Raw genomic sequence first — 18,828 nt, forward strand, 5'->3', positions numbered from 1 at the left:
GGTGAAACCCTTCTGCTAACTAAATCGGTCATTTTGTAAGTCCTTGCACAGCACACAACAGAAATGAGCGTGGACTCTATTAATATCTGTTCTTTTACATAAGCAGAATCCATTTTATTCAGTTCTTCAGCTAATGAAGCACTGTGGGAACAAGACAGTCAGAAGCTTGAGAATTACTCTACAAGGAAGAATCTCAGTATGTCTTGGCAAAAACTACTTTATGCTCTAGGCTTGCTTAGTAAGAGCCAACAGTAACAAGGTCTTATTCTGGACAGGAGTTTAAATAAATAGACACTGAATGTTTCTGCCTGTCTTTGAAAGCTGACCCACAGAAATCCCAAAGTTTATTTCAAAGAAGGCTTAATTTTTATGTAGTTACAGCCAGATACTTAATTTTGGGGAGAGGGTCTAATGAAAGAGTTTGAGGCCCAAATGGGGACTCACAGAAAAATTCGCTTTTCTTTATTTACTTCCAAATATTGACAGAATGAAAATGTTCTTTCTCAATTTCTGTCTGTCAGCGTTCTTAAAACAAAAAGACAGAACCAAAAGACATAAGGTAACTGAGGTGACTCACTCAGCAATAATTGGATTTCTAGCATCAGTTGCTATCAAATTTTTATAAAAGTAGCCATAGGAGCAGCTGAATTGTTGTATATGGTCGTATATAGACTACCTTTTTGGGGGCTTTTTGGAGAAGGCTGTAATGGAGGCATTAGATGGTATTAGATCTACAAAGTGATAACTTTTACAATGCTCTTTAAATTTTTTCTTGTATGCTTATATTGAATGAGTGCATTAAATGAGAACTTGTGGCTGGAAGGTCAGTATCTCCACTACTGTGTCATGTGTAGATGAGCCCACGCCCTCATGCATCCATCTACCTAATACTTCCCTGATGTACACCGATGAAGGAGGGAAGAGAGCTCCCCACTCTAACAGCTGCTTAGCTGGACTGAACACTGATAGCTCTGTGAATGGGATATTAGCACCTTAGCTCCCATCTATTAAACTGAAACCGGCGTATATGACATTTGATGCTGTTGCTTTGTCTCAAGAGGTGCTACTTCAAAAGTCTCCTCAGTTTCTTAAGACTGACTCTGGCTGAATTATTATTTCAGTATAAAGATAACATCATCAGAGATAAACATCAGGAAAAGATGAATGATCCTGTTTATTCTTGGGGTATTGTTGTTTGTTTTCTCTAGACTGGAAGATAAGAGTTTCAGAATGTAATCTTGCATACTAAAAGCTGCTGCAGATCTGGCAGGAACTAATACAAGAGAGGGCAGGACTCTCTGCCTTAAATCATTCTGTGTGCATTTTTCTTCTCCCTCTTGAAATCCTATCTTCAGTCCTCTGTCTTTCTGTTTTAATAAAATTATGAACTATGTATTTCAAACTCCTGGGAAAAATGTGATGCGGTGTATCTTTGCAGCACAGATGAAGCAGGAGCCTCTTTCTCTTGGCCTACGTTTTCTAATTGCCAGTTCACAATATATTGTTATATTATCAGCGTAAATATTAATAGGAAACCAAGGAATCACTACTTAATGCATTATTGTGCATTAATGCACAATTAGTCTTGTGGAAGAAAAGTCAGGATGGCTACTCAATCTTTTGTATTCAGTATACATTGTCACAGTTGATGTGCAACAATGTTGACTATATACAAATGCAACAGTAAGAGATATCAATCTCCAGAACAAAACTGAAGGAAATTAGTAGCACATGTGCAGCACCAGTGACAAAAAAGAGCCATTTATTCCCAGCTCCAAAAGTAAATTTCTAACTCTCTGTATGAACTGGTTTTCCCAGATCTAAACATAATAAAATGCAACCTATATTTTGTTAGCTACTCAGAGTTGCACCTGGCCACCTGAAAGACATTTCTGAGGTGTTGTAAAAGCTTATAGGAATCTGAAAAGGGCCAAAAGAGCACAAAGATGATCTCAATAATAAAACAATTAAAAAACAATAAATTTTAAAAATAATTGAGGAGGTATTTAAATTAAGAAACAATCTTGAGTCCGGTTTCTTAGGAATGTGTACTACGCAAGGAAATAGAAGGTAATTATTCAAAGAACACCTGTGGTAAAATCTTTAATTATAATCATTCAGCTAGAAGTTAATTAAAATCACATCTTTAATGTAGCAGTATGGTTTTCCCTACATGCCACCATCTGGGACTGACTCTCGTCTGCCCTCTCTGTTATTTAACTTAAATAGTAACAAATAGCTGTGAACGTAATTCTGATTTTCTCTTACCTGCTGGACAATGGTATGTGTTCCAAGAGGGCATTGTGCAGAAGGGTGTAGTCTTTGATTTTTGCAGGAAAAGAAATAGTCTCTCTCCATTGCTAGTGAAAGAAGTTACAAGAGTAACTGCAAAATTTGAATTTATATGCTTCTTGGTAGCTAACTTCAGCCATGCTCCCTTTTTGCTCCTCTTTTTCACCACCAAGTAGATCAAGTGTGCTGGGAAGTGTCAATATCCCTTGATATTGATTGCCAGTCTGCTGAGACAACTTGCTCTGTAAGCTGCTGGCCTGGCACTGCGCTCACAACAGCTACCATGTTGCCCGAGCACTGTGGGATGCAATGTTTGACCGTGGAAATAACGTAAGGAACTAAAAGCTGGGGAGGGAGATGTATATGCATCTGTGCAGTTGAAGTCTAGTGATGAAGATGGTGTTTAAAATGCCCAGCACATTAAAACTGCTTTTATTTAATGAAGGAACTTTGGCAGCATTGCTGGCCTGCATGGACAACACTGGCAGGCTCCTGTGTCGTTCTGGTAACTAACTGTGGCATATGAAGGAGAGCAGAGAGGACTTTTCTTGGATTTTTTTTTTTTTTTTCCAGTAGTAGTTTGAGTTTCTCAAAGGTAGAGAAGTTGACAGACATTGTAATGCCTTGCAAAATTTGTGGGGTTGGAGCATGCTCCTATCCCAGACTCTTTTTTGTACGTGGTGTCCGCTCCCAAATACTGGTGTGGGTTTTTTTGTTTGTTTTTAAAGCAATAAAATTTATTTCCAAAGCATTTCTATGTTTCTTTCCCAAACTAGGCTACACTACATTATTGCCAACAGGCATAATGTTTCACTTAGTTACAAACTTCCCAAATTAGAGTTTGGTTTATGGTGTTCAAAAACAAATCAGTCCCCACCCCATTGCAGGTGCCCATGTTTCTGGTTCACAAAAACCAGACTAGTAATGAAATATATCTTCTTTCTGCTCCTTGCCCCCAAAAAGTCAGTTACATCGTGCTAATGAGCACAGTAAGACAAATCAGTTCTGAAGCTTATAGGTGAGATATAAGCAAGAACTTTTAAAAAGAAGCTAAAAAGGAAGTGCTAGAACGCCTGCGTCTTCAAAATATTTGTCTATCTTGCATGCAGTGTGCCAAAACAATTGTGCCCTGTGAGGCAATGTGTCACTTGAAATTTGAGATAGGTAGTAAGCTGACTTCCAGGCCAGCTTGAACAGTAACTGCTCAAAATCTAGGTTCTATTAAAAACGTGAATTGTCAATAGCAAATGACACACTGATATTGCATCCAGATTAAAATGCAGAGAGAATATTGCAGGAGTAAAGTATACAGGTTGCAGTTGTAACCGACTAAAATAATTCATTTCAAAAAAATCTTGTTGGTGAAGCAGGTATTATTAGCATGGCTGATTTATTTAGTACATCCTTGAGGTTATGTGACCTCGGATTATTAAATGACTATCAAACACAATAATGAAATAGTTTTGAGAGTGAGTACTAAAACTAAATATCCATAATGATATTACTGGGCATGACAGTATAATTTCAATCAAAGAAAAAGGAATCTGAAGTTGATAGTGATTCTTGTATATTACATACTTGGAGAGGGTGCATATGTTTTAAAATATGTAAATGAATATTATTGAGTTCTGTTTCTATTTTGAATGCAATTTCTAGCTCCTTGTTCTTGGAAGTGTCAAGATGGCTGGACAGCAGATGAATCAAGCAATGCCAGATATTGACTCGGGTTTACTGTACCTATAAGAAGCCCATATTGTTTTCTCCCTGTAGCAGGTGGTGTCTCAGAAGTTTCGTTTTAATAAATTATCACACAGGTTTGCTCACAGCAGCTCATTCTCCTGTGAATTTTGAGACACTGTATTCAGTGATGTGTGCAACCTTTCTTTGCATTTTATCTTCTCTCCCAACACTGTTCTTATGATTCTTTCTTTTAATAGGAAGACAGAAAAATATTTGTCATAGCAAAATTTAGCAGAACGAATTCAAGGTGTTGTGTCCAAAACACCATGGGGAAGATGATGGGTTATAAGGGTATGTGTTTTTGAAAAGTGTTGCCTTATCTTTAAATATTCCTGCTACTGGAGAGGATGAGTTTGGAACTACCTGTTAGGTTTTTTGTATTAGTAAGTTTTGGAGAAATATGTCCTCAGTGGCAAAATTCAAAGGAGTAGCATGTTCTCTGCTGCCCTTCTGCTGCGCCGTCAGAAAAGGGAGCTGCTTCTTGAGGCAAGGTGCATGGATGAAGAACACTTCTATATAAGGCCAGTGGTGGAAAACGCACAGAACTGCTGAACAGAGACCCTTTAATTTACAGTAGACCCCTCTGTACTTCTTCAAAGTTAGAACTCCGAACTTCTGATACCTTTTAATATTTCTTTCTTTGTGATTGGACATGGGTAGGTAAAGTCACTACTACAGAACCTTCAAGATGAATAATCACCCTCTAGCACTTATTTAGTGACTTATGTTTTCAAAGGAGCTTGGAAATTTCACTTGTATTAGGAAACTTGTAGTTACAGAAAATGTGAAATTTTGATTATGTTTTGCCTTAGTGTACTGATTGAAATTAAGCTTTTGCATTTCAGGTTTTACTTAAAATAGCCTAAGGTACTGTCAAACAATGGCTTCTCTTGGGCATGTTTTACCCTCCACTCAAACAGCAACTTGGTCAGATGCAATAGCTTTGTAAACCAGCATACCGTGGTTTAGCTATTAGTGGAAGAAATCCAAAAATCTAGAGCCAAAGCCTAACTCTAAAATGGGAAAAAAAAAATCAGTGTGTTTGTGTGCCTTTGTCAGATACACAGTGTTATTTATTTTGCAGGCCTGTTTTACTTTTCTGTGGCTCCAGGCTCCTTGGCTGCAAGGGATGCATTTTTAAATTGTTGAAAGAGTTGTTAATTAGAGCAATTTCTTACACTAACTAACTGCAGAGATCCCTGGAGAAATCCTTGTTCTTATGCAGAAATCCATGTGCAATTGAAAAACAGTTATGTATGTTTAAGGTACAGTGAAGTAGGCAATGAAGCTGTGTGCGCTATGTATTGTACATAGCTGTGCCACTTCTAAAAAGAGTTTATTTTCTTTGCTCATGTTGTAAAGTTCAGGAAGAAAACACTTAGTACCTGATGTTGAAAAGGTTCCAGTGAAGACCATGCAATAATTAAAAGCTGAATATCCTCGAGGGCGTTTGAACAAAAATAATGCTGACTCTTTAACCGAGGGGAACTGAAGTCACTGCAGGGGAAAAGGGACACTAAGGTTCAGTCCCCAGATGTTTAACAAAATATTGGAGCAAGGCCAGAATAAAATAAGGCAGCTGCATCGGGTGGGATGAAATGCACTCACCCACTGGAGTTTGCAGTGCTCAGGGTACGCTCCTGGGGAGACGAGGGAATTGAACCTAGCCTTCCCATCGTGAGCAAGTACTGCAGCCACAGAGTTATGGGAACTGATTGACTTAGGATTGTAGAATAATTCAGGATAAAAGAGATCTCAAGAGCTCTTAACCATCTGCCCAGCAGTAGTTTCCCTTGTCCTGGAGCGTCTGCAATGTTCAGACAGGTATATGGGTTGGTAAATCCAGCACACTGCAGTGCTGAAAAGTGAGAACCAGTGCTTTTGGGGATCAAGAGTAAAAAACTGCAAATCCTTATTTGCAGTCAGGGAAATTTATAGTGAAACTGGAAACCGTGTGCATGTATTAGGGGACGAGAGCAAAGAAGGAAAGTGAAAAGGCTTAGGCTTGCAGGTTGGCATTCTCACATACTAAAGAGCTATATCTAAAAGCTGTTGAACTCATCACCTTCTTTTTCACCTGAGAATTATTAATATTAATAATGTAAATGAATGGAAATCGTGTAGTTCAGTGCTATGCATGAAATTCCTCTTGGCAAGCACTGACTGCTCTGTGTGTGTGTGCGTGCCTGTGCGTAAGATTTAGGTCTTGCTTTATTTAACAAGTCAGTTCAGTGCTTGCCAGCCTACTTAGCAAGTACTTAGCATATTTAATTTCTTAAAGTTAAGCACATGCATAAGTATTTGCCTGACTTGGGGTCTAACTCAGAAGTTTTCCATTTTTATGGTAATTATTGTAAGGTTGTTTGAGGCTTGAGTTAACAGAAGGTTACTTGATCACTTTTTGTGCATGACAAGTTCTTCCTGGGTAGCTCTGATTAGGTATGTAGTGGCAGTTTCTTTACTATGCACATGATAACTACATGACAGATGTAATTACAGCAATAAATTTCTGTCTACACTACAAAGTGGTGAATATTTGTCATGTCCTTATTTTCTAGATTAGGATATAGCACTGAGGCAGGAAAAATCATAAGGGATGAAAGGATAAAAAGCGAAAAGTATGGCCAGACCAGAATAGTTTTTCCAGTTTCCAATTACATCACTATCTGGGGTCCAGATAATACAAGATCTGATTCAAAACCCTATTATCTCTTAAAATAAATTAAAATAGTACCACTGAGGTCTTTCGAACCTGAAACTTAGTTCAGCCTTGAATGACAAAAGTTCCAGCTGGTTTGGGGAGAGTCTTTTAAAATCTTTGTTTACTTTGGTGTTTCTTAGAGATGCCTCCTATATTCAACTAAAAGCTCTTATTGTTTCAAATTTATATCTTCTGTTTGCCATAATATTCACCAAGTATAGGGTTATCATAGCTCTTAAATTGTGTAAAATTGCAGGTACCCTGGGCAGAAGGGAATTTAACATATAGAGTGCATGACATTAAAGTGAAAATCTGCAGAGCCAAGTTCTTTGGGGAGGAGAGATGACTGCATTCAGGCTACAGCAATCTCAGAAAGTTTGAGCTTGGGAAAGTATTTTGAATCCAAGCTGAGGTGTCCCTGTTAGTTTAGATTTATTACCATTGCATAAGGGTAAACAGAAAATAAAACCCAATACCTTTTATTGCCCAAACAGCCTTCCCCCCCCGCCCCATTTTTTTTTTCTTCCCCCACCCTTATTTGTTTTTCCTCCTTTCAAAAGAGGTGCTCTCTACAGGTATGCTTTATGGTCTGGGTATCTTTTTAGTAGACTTTTCCTTTATTATTGTATTAATGAGTTTCCTGCTCCCTCACATGGCTGTGAGCTAGCAAAATGGTAGGGTGTGATCTTGCCTATGACAAGGAAATTGCAAACACCTAAATGAACAAGAAGTGTTTATCCTTCTGAAAATAGACAAGGACAGCACAACTGGACAGTAGACCAAGCTGGTCTTGAATTGAAATCCAGCCTTGTACATTTTGTTTCTTTTCTCTACACAGGAGAACAATACAGAAGATAGAGAGACAGACAGACTCGTGTTATTAAGGTAGGATGAAAGCACATTATATTTAACTGCTTCACAGAAACCGTTGATATCTCACTACCAATCTGTATAATACACTTCTGTAATGTGATGATAGTTGGTTTGTGGGAGGAATAACTTAAATGAAAGTTCTCAAAGTCTTAATGCTGATGTATATCAGCTGTAAACAGATAAATGGAGGCCTAGAAGGCCATTGTTACCAGGTGGCCCCAAACAAATATATTCTTTATTCTTGGGTGGGTTGTTTGGGATGGTTTTTTTCAGCATTCCTCTAATTTTTTATTCTGCTTATACATACCTATATCATCGGTCACATGTTGGTATTTCCTAAGCTGCAAGGATGAACTACCTAGTTTCAGGAAGTGTTTCGTGGGTTTGCACTGGCGTGGTATTGCACCAGTAGGCTGAGATACAATCAGAGTAAGTATATCAATAATTGTGTGTGCTTACTCCTGGGAAGGGGAGGGGGCTGGCAGTGAAGTCAGCATCTTGAAAGGTTCTTTTTGGAGAGGGTTGGGGTGTGCAATGACCGTGCTTTATGCAAATTGCTAAATTTTCTAAGAGAGAAAAACCGATGTGTAAACAAAGCTGAAATCCTTTGCTCTGTTTCTGTCAGAAAGATTTGGCTTTTATGAGACTTGCATTTATGTAAGCAAACAGTATTATGTTATGCCCCAAGGCTAGATTTCCTTGCATCATTTCACCAGCATTTGACTTATCTGACCACAAGACCATAGCTTAGCCAAAAAATTTCTTAAGGGAATATTTTTACCCATAAGGCTTAAAAATAAAGTAATGCTCTCCCACCCTTATTTGCATTTTGTAGTAGAAATACAGGGACTAAGCTAATAGCCACTGGAAAATCATGGTACATGTTCCAGTCTTTTAGGTTTTGTGGGTTTTGTTCTGAGATTCCACTGAAACACCGCAATGGAGGCCAAGTTTATCATGCTCTGCAGTAAAAAAGATGAGGAAAAGATGATATGGTTCAGAGCAACTTCAAGTATTTCCCAGATATTTTGTAATGCTAGATGCTGCTGAAGTATCCCACTTAATATTCTGCTTGCTTTGCCAGAAATGCAGTGGATTAATAAACCACATTAGTTGGGAAATAGCTTTCTGAGAGAACTAGGAAAGATAATTCAAGGTTTTAGACAAACCTATTGAAGCAGAGACAAGCTGGCATTTCCCCAAAGCTAATCAAATACTAGTACAGCAATATGGGAGTGTAATACATCATTTGGGAGACACAAGTCAAGGGAGAAGATTTCAAAAGATACCGATTCTATTTGCCAGTAGATAGTACCCCCCAGTCTTGAGCCTTTATCACCATAGAAATTACCGAGCACTGTTGAAATAATCGTCTGCTCTGTGAGGGGGTATCTTCTAAATCATACTGATTTTTTAAGTCTGGTGGAGGACTTGCATGTAGTCCTAACTCATTTCTGGATCTGAGATAATACAGTACTGGGTTCAGTAGATAACAGGAATTCTGGGCTTTTTTCCTACACTTTTGATCATAATGGAACAACTGGCAACTGTTTTTTTTTTTTTCTGATCACACTGAATTTAAGTCTTACACAATTGGTAAGTAATGGTTTGGATGTTCATCTGGGTTATAAACTAGCTGAATTTCAGTATCTGGAATTAAAAAAAAAAAAGTGTCTGCGTATGAATGTATTTTATCAACACTGGAGCATATCAACAGGGAGATTGGAAATGCTCAGCTTCAACCTTACTGGAATTAGGGCATTCCTCTCAGGGATTTAAGTTCAAATCTCTCTGGCCATAGAGCAGAATTAAAAGCAAGTTTTCTGTCTTGAGTTTGTGCCATACATCTCATGCTCAGTTATTTTTTTGTGAATCCATCTGCCATGATTTTGTCTTGCTGCCTGAAATTTCTGCAGAAAATTCAAACCTAATTTATGTACCCTTGTGATAGCTGGATTTGCATTTCTCAGAGAACTTAGCATTCACTGATGTTCAGTCTTTTACAGCCAAGGTCTGGTGAAGAAGAGCAAAAGGCAATTTTTTCGGGAAATGAATTTGAATATGCCTGGCTCAGAAGCCATGCTTTATTATTTGTTGAATAAGTATTAGCAGGTGAATCAACTGTTGATGTGAACTTCCTCAATTGTTTGTTTTCATTTAAACAAAACTAAGCAAATGCTGTTGGTAAATATTCACTTTGCAAACCCTCAGGCCAGTCAGAGGTACCAGTTACAAATCTGTAATCCCAGCTGTTTGTTACTGCCACTCTGTTGGAGTGAAAATGCACAGTAGTTTGTTTCTGGCAAAATAGGATGAAGTAACCATTTAATAACCATTTAGTTTGATTTAGCATGGTACATTCTTGTCTGAGCAGAGGATGGAGTATCTGGATTAAGTGACCTGAGCTCCAGCAAACAGGGGCACTACTTGCATTGAGTGACAGTGGTGGTTTAAAAAAATTATCCAATGCCACGAGAAGGTTGCTTCTGAAACCAGCTCTTAGATGTGACAGTCTGCCACCCAAAAGTTGTGTTCTGCACAAAGACAAACACTCACGAAATAAGTATGTAGAAGAGAGCCGTAATCTCAGTCTGCTGTGACGGCAATAGGTATTCTAATTAAGAAACCTGCTGGATGTACTCTGAGGCTTACTGATTCAGAACCAAGGTGTTGGTATTCGGTTACCAGAAAATTACCTTTCTGTTAATTCTAAGCACAATTAAGTGCTGCCCAGTTTCTTGGTAAATATGTCAGTAAAGGAAGGTATTATCAAGGTATGTGTCTGGGAAAGGACAGTAAATCTGCTTTAGCTTTCCAAAATTCATGGCTAGCTCTGAACTGAGAGCAAGACTAATTAACATACACCTGTCTTCACATCACTGATGTTACATATGTTATTTCTTGTTTAGTATGCCTGTATGGTGTTCCTAGTTTCTTTTATGATATAATGTTCTCAAATAAAACAGGATGATGGTTCCTTTTTTCAATTTTTACTGCCTTTCTTCTATCCTGTGCTCTTATATTTTGAAACTAAAAATTGTCCTGATAATTTAACTTTTATTAAATTCCTTTTGTCATAGAAAAGTGAGGATGATTCACTTTTGATTAACAAGCTACAGACTTCTGTTACTTTAATTTTCTGTAACAGGAGTTGTCTTTCATTTAGCTGGTTTAGTGTTATGCCCTTTTAAAATAAATCAGTATGTTACCACAAGATACCTATTAACTGATTTTCTGTTTTGTTTCATGGAGGCTTAACTTGATTGCATACACAAATCTGTCAGTTTGGGAATCTGATATACAGAAATGTGTTTAATAGATGTCTATCAGTGTGCTTAGCCAGGCAATTTTAATCCCTTTCAATTAAGTTTGTTATTAAGGGCAAATAAAAGTGACTGTCTTGGGGACAAACTACTAGCATCTATAGGATTCTAAAAATGCTGCAGGATATTTTACTTTTGGGAACAATTAATTATGGCAGATTCATCCTGTTGGGCTTTGTTTGTTGTTACTTCTTTTCATGTAAAAACTAGTTGCTAAATATAATAAGATTTACCAACTCTGCTGGCTAAATTCAAGGATAACTGTAGCTACCCTTGAACCCCATGGCATTGCACAATAGCCAGGGTAGTGTCACTAGTCTGAATGTAATGATGCTCAATACTGCTGAATCTAGTAGGCACAAATAGGACTGTTATTGTTATGGGAAACTGGTCTTTTGTCCTGCCTAACTCCATTATACATCTCCCAATGCCAATATAATCCTGTTGCCTTTTTTTTGAAAAAGCTGTGCAAAGTAACGAAAGAGCTTAGAGCATAAAATATTTGCAATATAAAAGTGACATACCTTGTCCCACCTATCAAGAATGTTTTGTTAGAAACTGTCTAGGGATTAACAAACTAGCAAGTCCACAAGGAAGAGTTTGAAATGGATGAAATGTGTTTTGAACGAAGGGGTCACAAGGCTGATGTTTCACTTCCCTCCTTCACTCTCCTAATACGCTTTTCGTAAATCATGCAAACTCAATGGCAATTCATAGTGAAGATCAAAGATGGCAAAGTTGGCAAGCAAAGGCAAGTGTGTAATAGGAACTTTCCAGAGTATGTTTTCTCCAATCAGAATTTTTTCTGAGCACACTTTATATTTTAAACTGAATATTTTGTCTTTGATTCAGAAAAGATGACAAGGGTTTGGAAATCTGTGGCTATGCAGTAAGCTTGAGATGCCAACTCTGGAATTACTTTTTGGTCATTATTTTCTCATTTACACAATACGGGAAAGGAAAATTTGGTTTTGGCATTTTCTTGATATTGAGGTCAATGATGAAGACATATTAATCAGCAATTGCTCTTGGCTTTGATTTAGTCTCTGAAATACCCTTTTTACACCCTCTAGGTGAGAGTTTTAAATTTTTTGTCTGTCCACATGCGTCCTCATGTACACAGGTTTACTTTGATGTTAGCTAAAATAATGTACAGTTCTATGTGATGCTTTTTTCCTTTGGTTTTGAGAGTAGGTCTAGTTTTTCTTAGACTTTTCTCTACTTGATATGAATTTTAAACCAAAATAAATGTGGTAAAGGGACAATGCATCCACATGGCCTTTTGTAGTATCTTAACTAAATCAGCTTAATGTTACTTCCCCATTGTGTGCATGTGCACCCTTACTCCAGAGGAATGTGTAATGTGGTACGCTACCACGGTTTCAGCTCCCTCACGCCCATTTAGAAAGACCTGTTTTCATTGCTGTTACTGCTACTCCACTGCTTACAGTAACCTTTTTTACTTTTTTTTTTCTTTACAGTAATATCGGTACCACTAATTCTTTCTGTTTACACAATAACGTTGGTCAAGAGAAAGGAAGTCTAATCATTTTGGGCCTTGCCTGTAGGCACCTAGGGGTAGATCCGGACTAAGCAGATGCATGCACATCTTCTCTAATAGATCATCATGAGTGATTATAGCTAATGTGACCCACTTTGCAGAGTCAGCTCAGGTCTGCTGTACCCCTCCATGTGTGTGCACTTTTGAGTCCTGTATATTGATACAGGGTACGCAGCAAAGAATATTTTGATGAGGGTGCAGACATAATTTATGGAACTACTCTTTCTAAGTAGCTATTGTGCCAAATGTCAAGCTTTCATTTTTAACTTTAATGGTTAAAGAAAAAAGGAAGGAATATTTGGGTATTTTCCAAAGGAAAGAGAATAGTTCTTATCCAGTCTCTAGTAAAATTAAATCCAATAACAACTGACAAGTGTGCAAAATCCTCGGGAAGTGTTGTTGACAATCACTGTAAATTGTAGTTCAGTGGGTTCATGTTCAGCTTTGGGGGTCTGACAGTAGAAATCTATGGAAGTTTTGGGTTACTGTGTTATAATCTGCAAGTATAAGTCTCTGAATTTCCCTCATTTCCCTTAAGAGCAGTCATTAAAATTTGCTAACATTTCACCCATCCTTCAGGGAGCATGACAGACTGAAGAAGGAGCAGTTTTCCAGAATTTATGCCAAAGCAAAGTTTTCCCTTTGTTGCTGTCAAGTAGCTTATTTTTCTCAGAGCTGTGAAGCAGGTGTCTGTATCTCAGTATAACTAATCCTACAGTAAATTGAATGAGGCAAGTCCTAATATCCCTGAAAACTGAAACAACTTTGAGGATCATGAGTCATATAAGATGTGTGGGTGGAGCTGAAGAAATAGAATTACATGAACTGTTTCCCTATTGATTTCTTACAAAAATAGAATTTATTTAAGAGCTTTGGGTAGTCCACGTAAAAAAAAGAAGTCAGTCCAGTTTACACTAGGGACAATATTAAGCTACAAAATTCAGAATTCCTCCCAAGTCTGAGGCTGGGATCGCTTTACTTCCAACTTACACAGTCCACCTCTCACATCAGACAGCAACGTTTCAGTGCTGACATACCTGGGCACCTTTCTAAACTGCTCTGGAATAACAGGGCTGCATTTCTGATCCAGCTGGTGATGTGTCTTGTCTGTGAACTAAGTAGGATCACCTTGGGCAGTAGGTACTTTAAGAGTGAAAGGTGTATAAACCACCACAGGGAACCATTTTGTACTATAAAACCAGGTTTTTTTCCTAACTTGAGGTAATTGGTAACTGTCTCATTTGAGTGTTATCTGTACTAGTATAACTGCTGATTCTATTTTTAATCCACAATGTTTTATGATGGTGTGTAACTTGCTAAGCTAAAGTTGCATTGCTCTTAGCTCTTGATAGTTGTTCTTATGGGATAAAATTCTTTTCCAGAGAAACTATAAGCCAGTTATGTCAATGAGAGAAAAAACGCTGGAGAACTGAGTCAAGCAGCGTGTTCCGAAGTCAGAGCCCTTGTTGAGAGGAACAGATTTCAAACATATGTTAAATATACTTTAAATTACAGACTTAGATGCCTCTGTAACTTCAAATATGTTTAAGCCATTTTTTTCTTCTAAATTTTTCTCTCTTCAGCTGTTGCTGAATCAAACAAAATCTGACCGTTATGTGAGAATTGCTAATTGGGCTTTCTAATTACCATAAAATTTGTCAGTGCTTTATAAAGCATTTTGCTGTTGTGTGCGGTAGTGATAGTGTAATTAAAGCATATGCAAAATATATAAATAGCCGGCTCTGTCTGCATGTATTATTCCTATCTGTGGACCAGCTCTTGGATTCAGGGATAGGGTCATTCTGGTGTTAATGGGCAGTACAGAGGCATGAGGAGCAGGGGGGAGGGAAGGTTGAATGCCTAGTCCTTTATGCACCATTCCTGCCAGTGTAAGCAGCTATGGTAATGCAGCCTGGTACTGGGCTCTGCTTTTGGAGCAGTTCCTTAGCTTTAGAGGGAGTTAATGAGTAAATCTTTCTTCACACAGGAAGGGTATGAAAGTAAGTATCTCAGAGCTGATTTTATTTGCTGCTGAAACAAAGTTAAAGAGCAGAACTCTGCAACTAATTGAATTTGTCTTTGCTTCCTACATTGGCTTCAACATCTTACATTTTTCATGACTCAGGCTGCATTGGAAAGGTGGTATGCAAAGATTTTTTCATAAAATAAGTACTATCAATATGGAATATTTTAGGGTTTGAATTTTTATTTCTATGATCAAATGTTTTGCACTTTATGTGGACTGTTATTTTGAGAAATATTGAAGACCTCTTTTGTCCATTGACTTTGTTAATGTCCTGCATATCATACTGTCCTCACATATCTTTGACAATGGCTGAGCCTAGAAAACAGCAGATTATGAATTTTATGAACTTCTTTCTCAGAAATGGCACTTAAGATCTGTGGCTTTCTTCTAGTATGACATTAATGCTGTTTGTGGCACAGCAGGACTGTCAAGAGAATTTGAAAATTAGAGGATATGAATCATCATAAAAACAGTGGTAATGTTATTTTCTGTGACCACTGGTCTGTGATGTAACTCTGGATCAGATCTTGCTTTATTACTGAGAACAGAAATTCAGTGGGTTGGGAAAGAAGTTCCCTGATACTCCTTCATGCTTTCTTTGATACCGCAAGCCATTCTGCTGTTTAGTTCTATTTAATTATTTTGGAGTAATTTAGTAATTGAGAGTAAGGGCACAAAAATATGAAAAAACCCTCTTTGCACAAGAGAGCAGGAATGTCAGTTTTTATTGCAGTGTATTGCAAAACATTTCCAGAGAGGATGGACATGGCCAGAAAAGATGTTCCTGTTCATTTCTCTCAGATTGCTGAAGGGGGGGGTCATTGGGCCCACTAATTAATTGTCAGGTTTAATGAAATATTCTGAATCTAGAGTTTGAAGGCAATTCTAAACCACTAGCAATACACAAAGCCTCTGATTTTGCCTTATATTTTGTTAAACAATTATTAATTTGCTCTAATATTTCAACTTTGCTGCATCCTGAGCGTATTGAATTGAAATGCTATCTATTTTCCTTTGACTTTCTTTTGATCTGAAGATTCATTCATGGTTAACTTAATAAAGTAACTAAATTAGCTTTTTGGCTCTTTATGAAGTAGTGAGATAATTTTGGTGGCTAACAAAAATATTATTTAGTGCTGCTTTTCACTACATCATCCTGAACATTTGTGATAAAATATTCCTGGGGGTAATCAAAAGGATGAAGTCTATAATGTTTTGACACGACCAATAGGGAATACTGTGGAGGCTCTTTCTAATTAATGGGGCAACCTTTTTCTTTCACCATTTAGATGGTTTGAAGGCAATGTTTTTTATTCTGCAGAGAAGGCTCAGAGAACCTTTGTTGCTAGGTAAATGTCCCAATATCCTCTCGTCACACACCGCAGGCTGTTGCTTGGAAAGAATAAGGGAAAGCATTAGTAGAAGTCCAGACTCCTGGTGTGAGGAAAAGGGACCTCTTTCAATATATGTTGTGTGCAATGTATGATCTGTGCTGTAAGACTTCTATGCAGATGGCACAGCTGTGGGCAACTGAAGAGGGCTTGGGCTGTGATATGCATTTAATTCTTTTGCTGTTGAGTAGAGGATTAATGGCCTGGCACCACTAAGTGTAGCACCCATGCTTGACCTGTGGTCCTCCTCACACCACACCAGGTCCTTGGGTGCGTGGGGGCTTCCAGTTTTGGTTCCTTTAGGTTGTCTGTAATTCACCTGGACTTCCAATACTCCCCCTTGGCAACCTGGGATGTTGGTTCTCTGCACTCTGGATCACTGCTGCACCTCCAACCTTTCCAGCTGCCCTAGGGAAACTCTGATATATGTTCATTGCTCAAAAATGTGTGATGTCTGAAGGAAACAGCTGAAGAAGGTTGCAAAGCTTTCTTAAGGAATCATTTTTTTGTCCTATCCTAGTTCTGTGATCATAGAATCATAGAATATCTCAAGTTGGGAGGGACCCATAAGGATCACAGATTCCAACTCCCTGCTCCTTGCAGGACAACCGAGAACTAAATCATATGACTAAGAGCATCATCCAGATGCTTCTTGAACTCTGACAGGCAAAAGGAGTCTAAGATTGTTCCTGTCATCCTTTTTCTCAAAGATACATCATCTTATCTGGACCAGAGGCTCTTCCATCTGACCTTTGCAGTCAGCTTCCTTCAGCGCAACTAGCAGGTCTAGCAGGCAGCAGTGCTCAGCAAATGATGCTTCTTCCTTTTCCCCCCCTCACCTTCTGCCCTCTGATTTGAGCTCAGCTTCTGTGATTATGCCTTAGATTTGAAAAATATAACTATTTCTTTCTCTGTTGGGTTTCAATATTCCTCCTCAAGACAGAATTTTTTTCACTGCCTTGTAGTTAATTCTTAGTTCTCCAAGAGCTTGACTTATTCATGAGAGGCTGTTTTGTACTCTGTCTCACAGCAGATTTTTTTTAATTTTCAGGTCGCTCTGGGTTATTCTCTTGTCACATTATACCACAGTTCTTAATCGAAAAAGATTTCTTGATAAAAATCGTTCTCAAGACCCATATCTCTGCAAAATGTTCCCTTTCTGATGATATGGGATGTTTTGGTGACACCTCATTGAGCTTAGAATGAAAAAGTGTCTATCCAGCTCTTTTCTAGAGGACAAGAGTTTTGCAAGCACTACAGCTGATGTTTTAGGTGGCTGTGAATCTTTTAATGTGTATGGACAAGGTCAGAAATTCGTTAATAACTGTATAGTTAGACACTATCTAACATCTGAGTCATGCCTGTGTTACTCCAGTTAGAGCTTGTTATTATATAAAGCTACACCAGCATAGACCTGCAGTGGTGGACTAATACTCTTAGATAGCCTTTCCCGTATGAGGCTATTGGCAACAGGAAGAAGAATTGGTTTTGTTTTAGAAGTACAATTTTGTGCACTGTTTGGATTCTGAAAATGTTTGTACTCACAGCCTTTTCCTAAGCCACATTGCTGCTGAGACAGGAAAGCCTGATCCTGGTTGGTATGCAATCGTTTAGAGGAAACCTCTGCTGCTGGGGAAAGAAAGGAAAATTAAGTGTTCCTTCCCTAGGGTTTGGTTGAAGGAATGGAAACTCTGGATGTTTCAGTTTTCAACTTCCATGGACAGCAGACCTCAAAGGTGGGACATGTACTTTTCTCGTTGAGCAAGGTCAGACAAATCTTATGCAATCTAGCTAATGAAAATAGTGGACATGCGAATGGTATAGTCAGGCCCCCTGGATCTGAAACAAGGTCAGGGCAGGAGATGCACCAAGCTCGTGGCCATGATCTGGCTTGTGCTGGAAGTGTGCTGTGTTGAGGAGCACCATGGTGGTCAGCACCAAAAGCCAGCAGTGCTCAGGGACACCACCCTGGGATTTCAAAAACTTTCCGCACTGTCTGGAGTCACGGTTTGGTTTAATGCCTTGTGTTGTTTTGGGGCCTGTATTTGGTCTCCTAAGCTTTCTGCCGATTTCTGCCCTGCATGCTCCTGCGCCCATGGGCCGGTCGTACTGCACACGCAGGGCAACCGCGGGAGCGCTGTGTGAGTTTTATTAAAGCCCTTTGCAAACTGAAGTAGAGCTTGACTTTGCACCAATGCGTATGTTGGCTATTTTGTTCTCATCCTCTTAAAGGTAACTGTGTTTCATTTCTTTCTCAGACCTTGTGCAGCATGGCAGTAGTGAATGCTGCTTTCATCCTTTTTTCCAGGTGTTACACTGGCTTAGTAAAGGATTGCTAACTTTGTGTTAATATGGCGATCCGATGCAGTGGGCAGTATAATTCATCCGGTTATTACACCTGGCTCAGGTTTCTGCATGAAGGTGTGGGTAATATATCTTGGTCATTCTGCAATTTTATAGTTAAGGTTGTTATTTTTTTCAGTATCTGCTTAGTATTTTCTCTGATATTGATGATTTTTGTATGAAACTCTGACGCTCATTTGCAACCTAGTTTTCTAAAGTATTTTCCAGTTTCATTCAGGGCTTGCCAAAGCTTTGGCATTTTTGCATTATATATGTTACATAGAAAATTTTCCTAAGCAATGCAGGGATATAGTGAAATTTGAGTAGCTCTCAGAAACAGTGATTGTTTGTTTGCCATCCCCTATAGCCATGGCCTCAAAAGGAATAACCTTTTTATTTAAAAAATAAAACAAACCATAAAACAACCGGACCAGTATTCTTCCTACTACTTCACACTATAACCTTCAAAAAAGCAAACTCTGAATTTCTGTTTTGGTTTCATTGTAACATGTTGAAATGGATATATCATCATCAGCAGCATTTTTCTTCCCAGATTTAAAGTTCAGTGGTTTTCCATA

The 18,828-nt window shown here is 38.4% G+C and overlaps 1 protein-coding gene across 1 annotated transcript in view; it reads left to right on the forward strand.

Annotated features, from left to right (window-relative positions):
- FAM13C (family with sequence similarity 13 member C) overlaps positions 1-18,828 on the forward strand; it is a 133,395-nt gene that overhangs the window by 24,957 nt on the left and 89,610 nt on the right. Inside the window, exon 6 of the mRNA XM_064464779.1 lies at positions 7,572-7,618. Within this exon, the coding sequence (XP_064320849.1) occupies positions 7,572-7,618 (47 nt within the window). The remainder of the gene's footprint in view (positions 1-7,571; positions 7,619-18,828) is intronic.

Source organism: Phalacrocorax carbo, chromosome 13, assembly GCF_963921805.1.
Source record: "Phalacrocorax carbo chromosome 13, bPhaCar2.1, whole genome shotgun sequence".
NCBI lineage: Eukaryota > Metazoa > Chordata > Aves > Suliformes > Phalacrocoracidae > Phalacrocorax > Phalacrocorax carbo.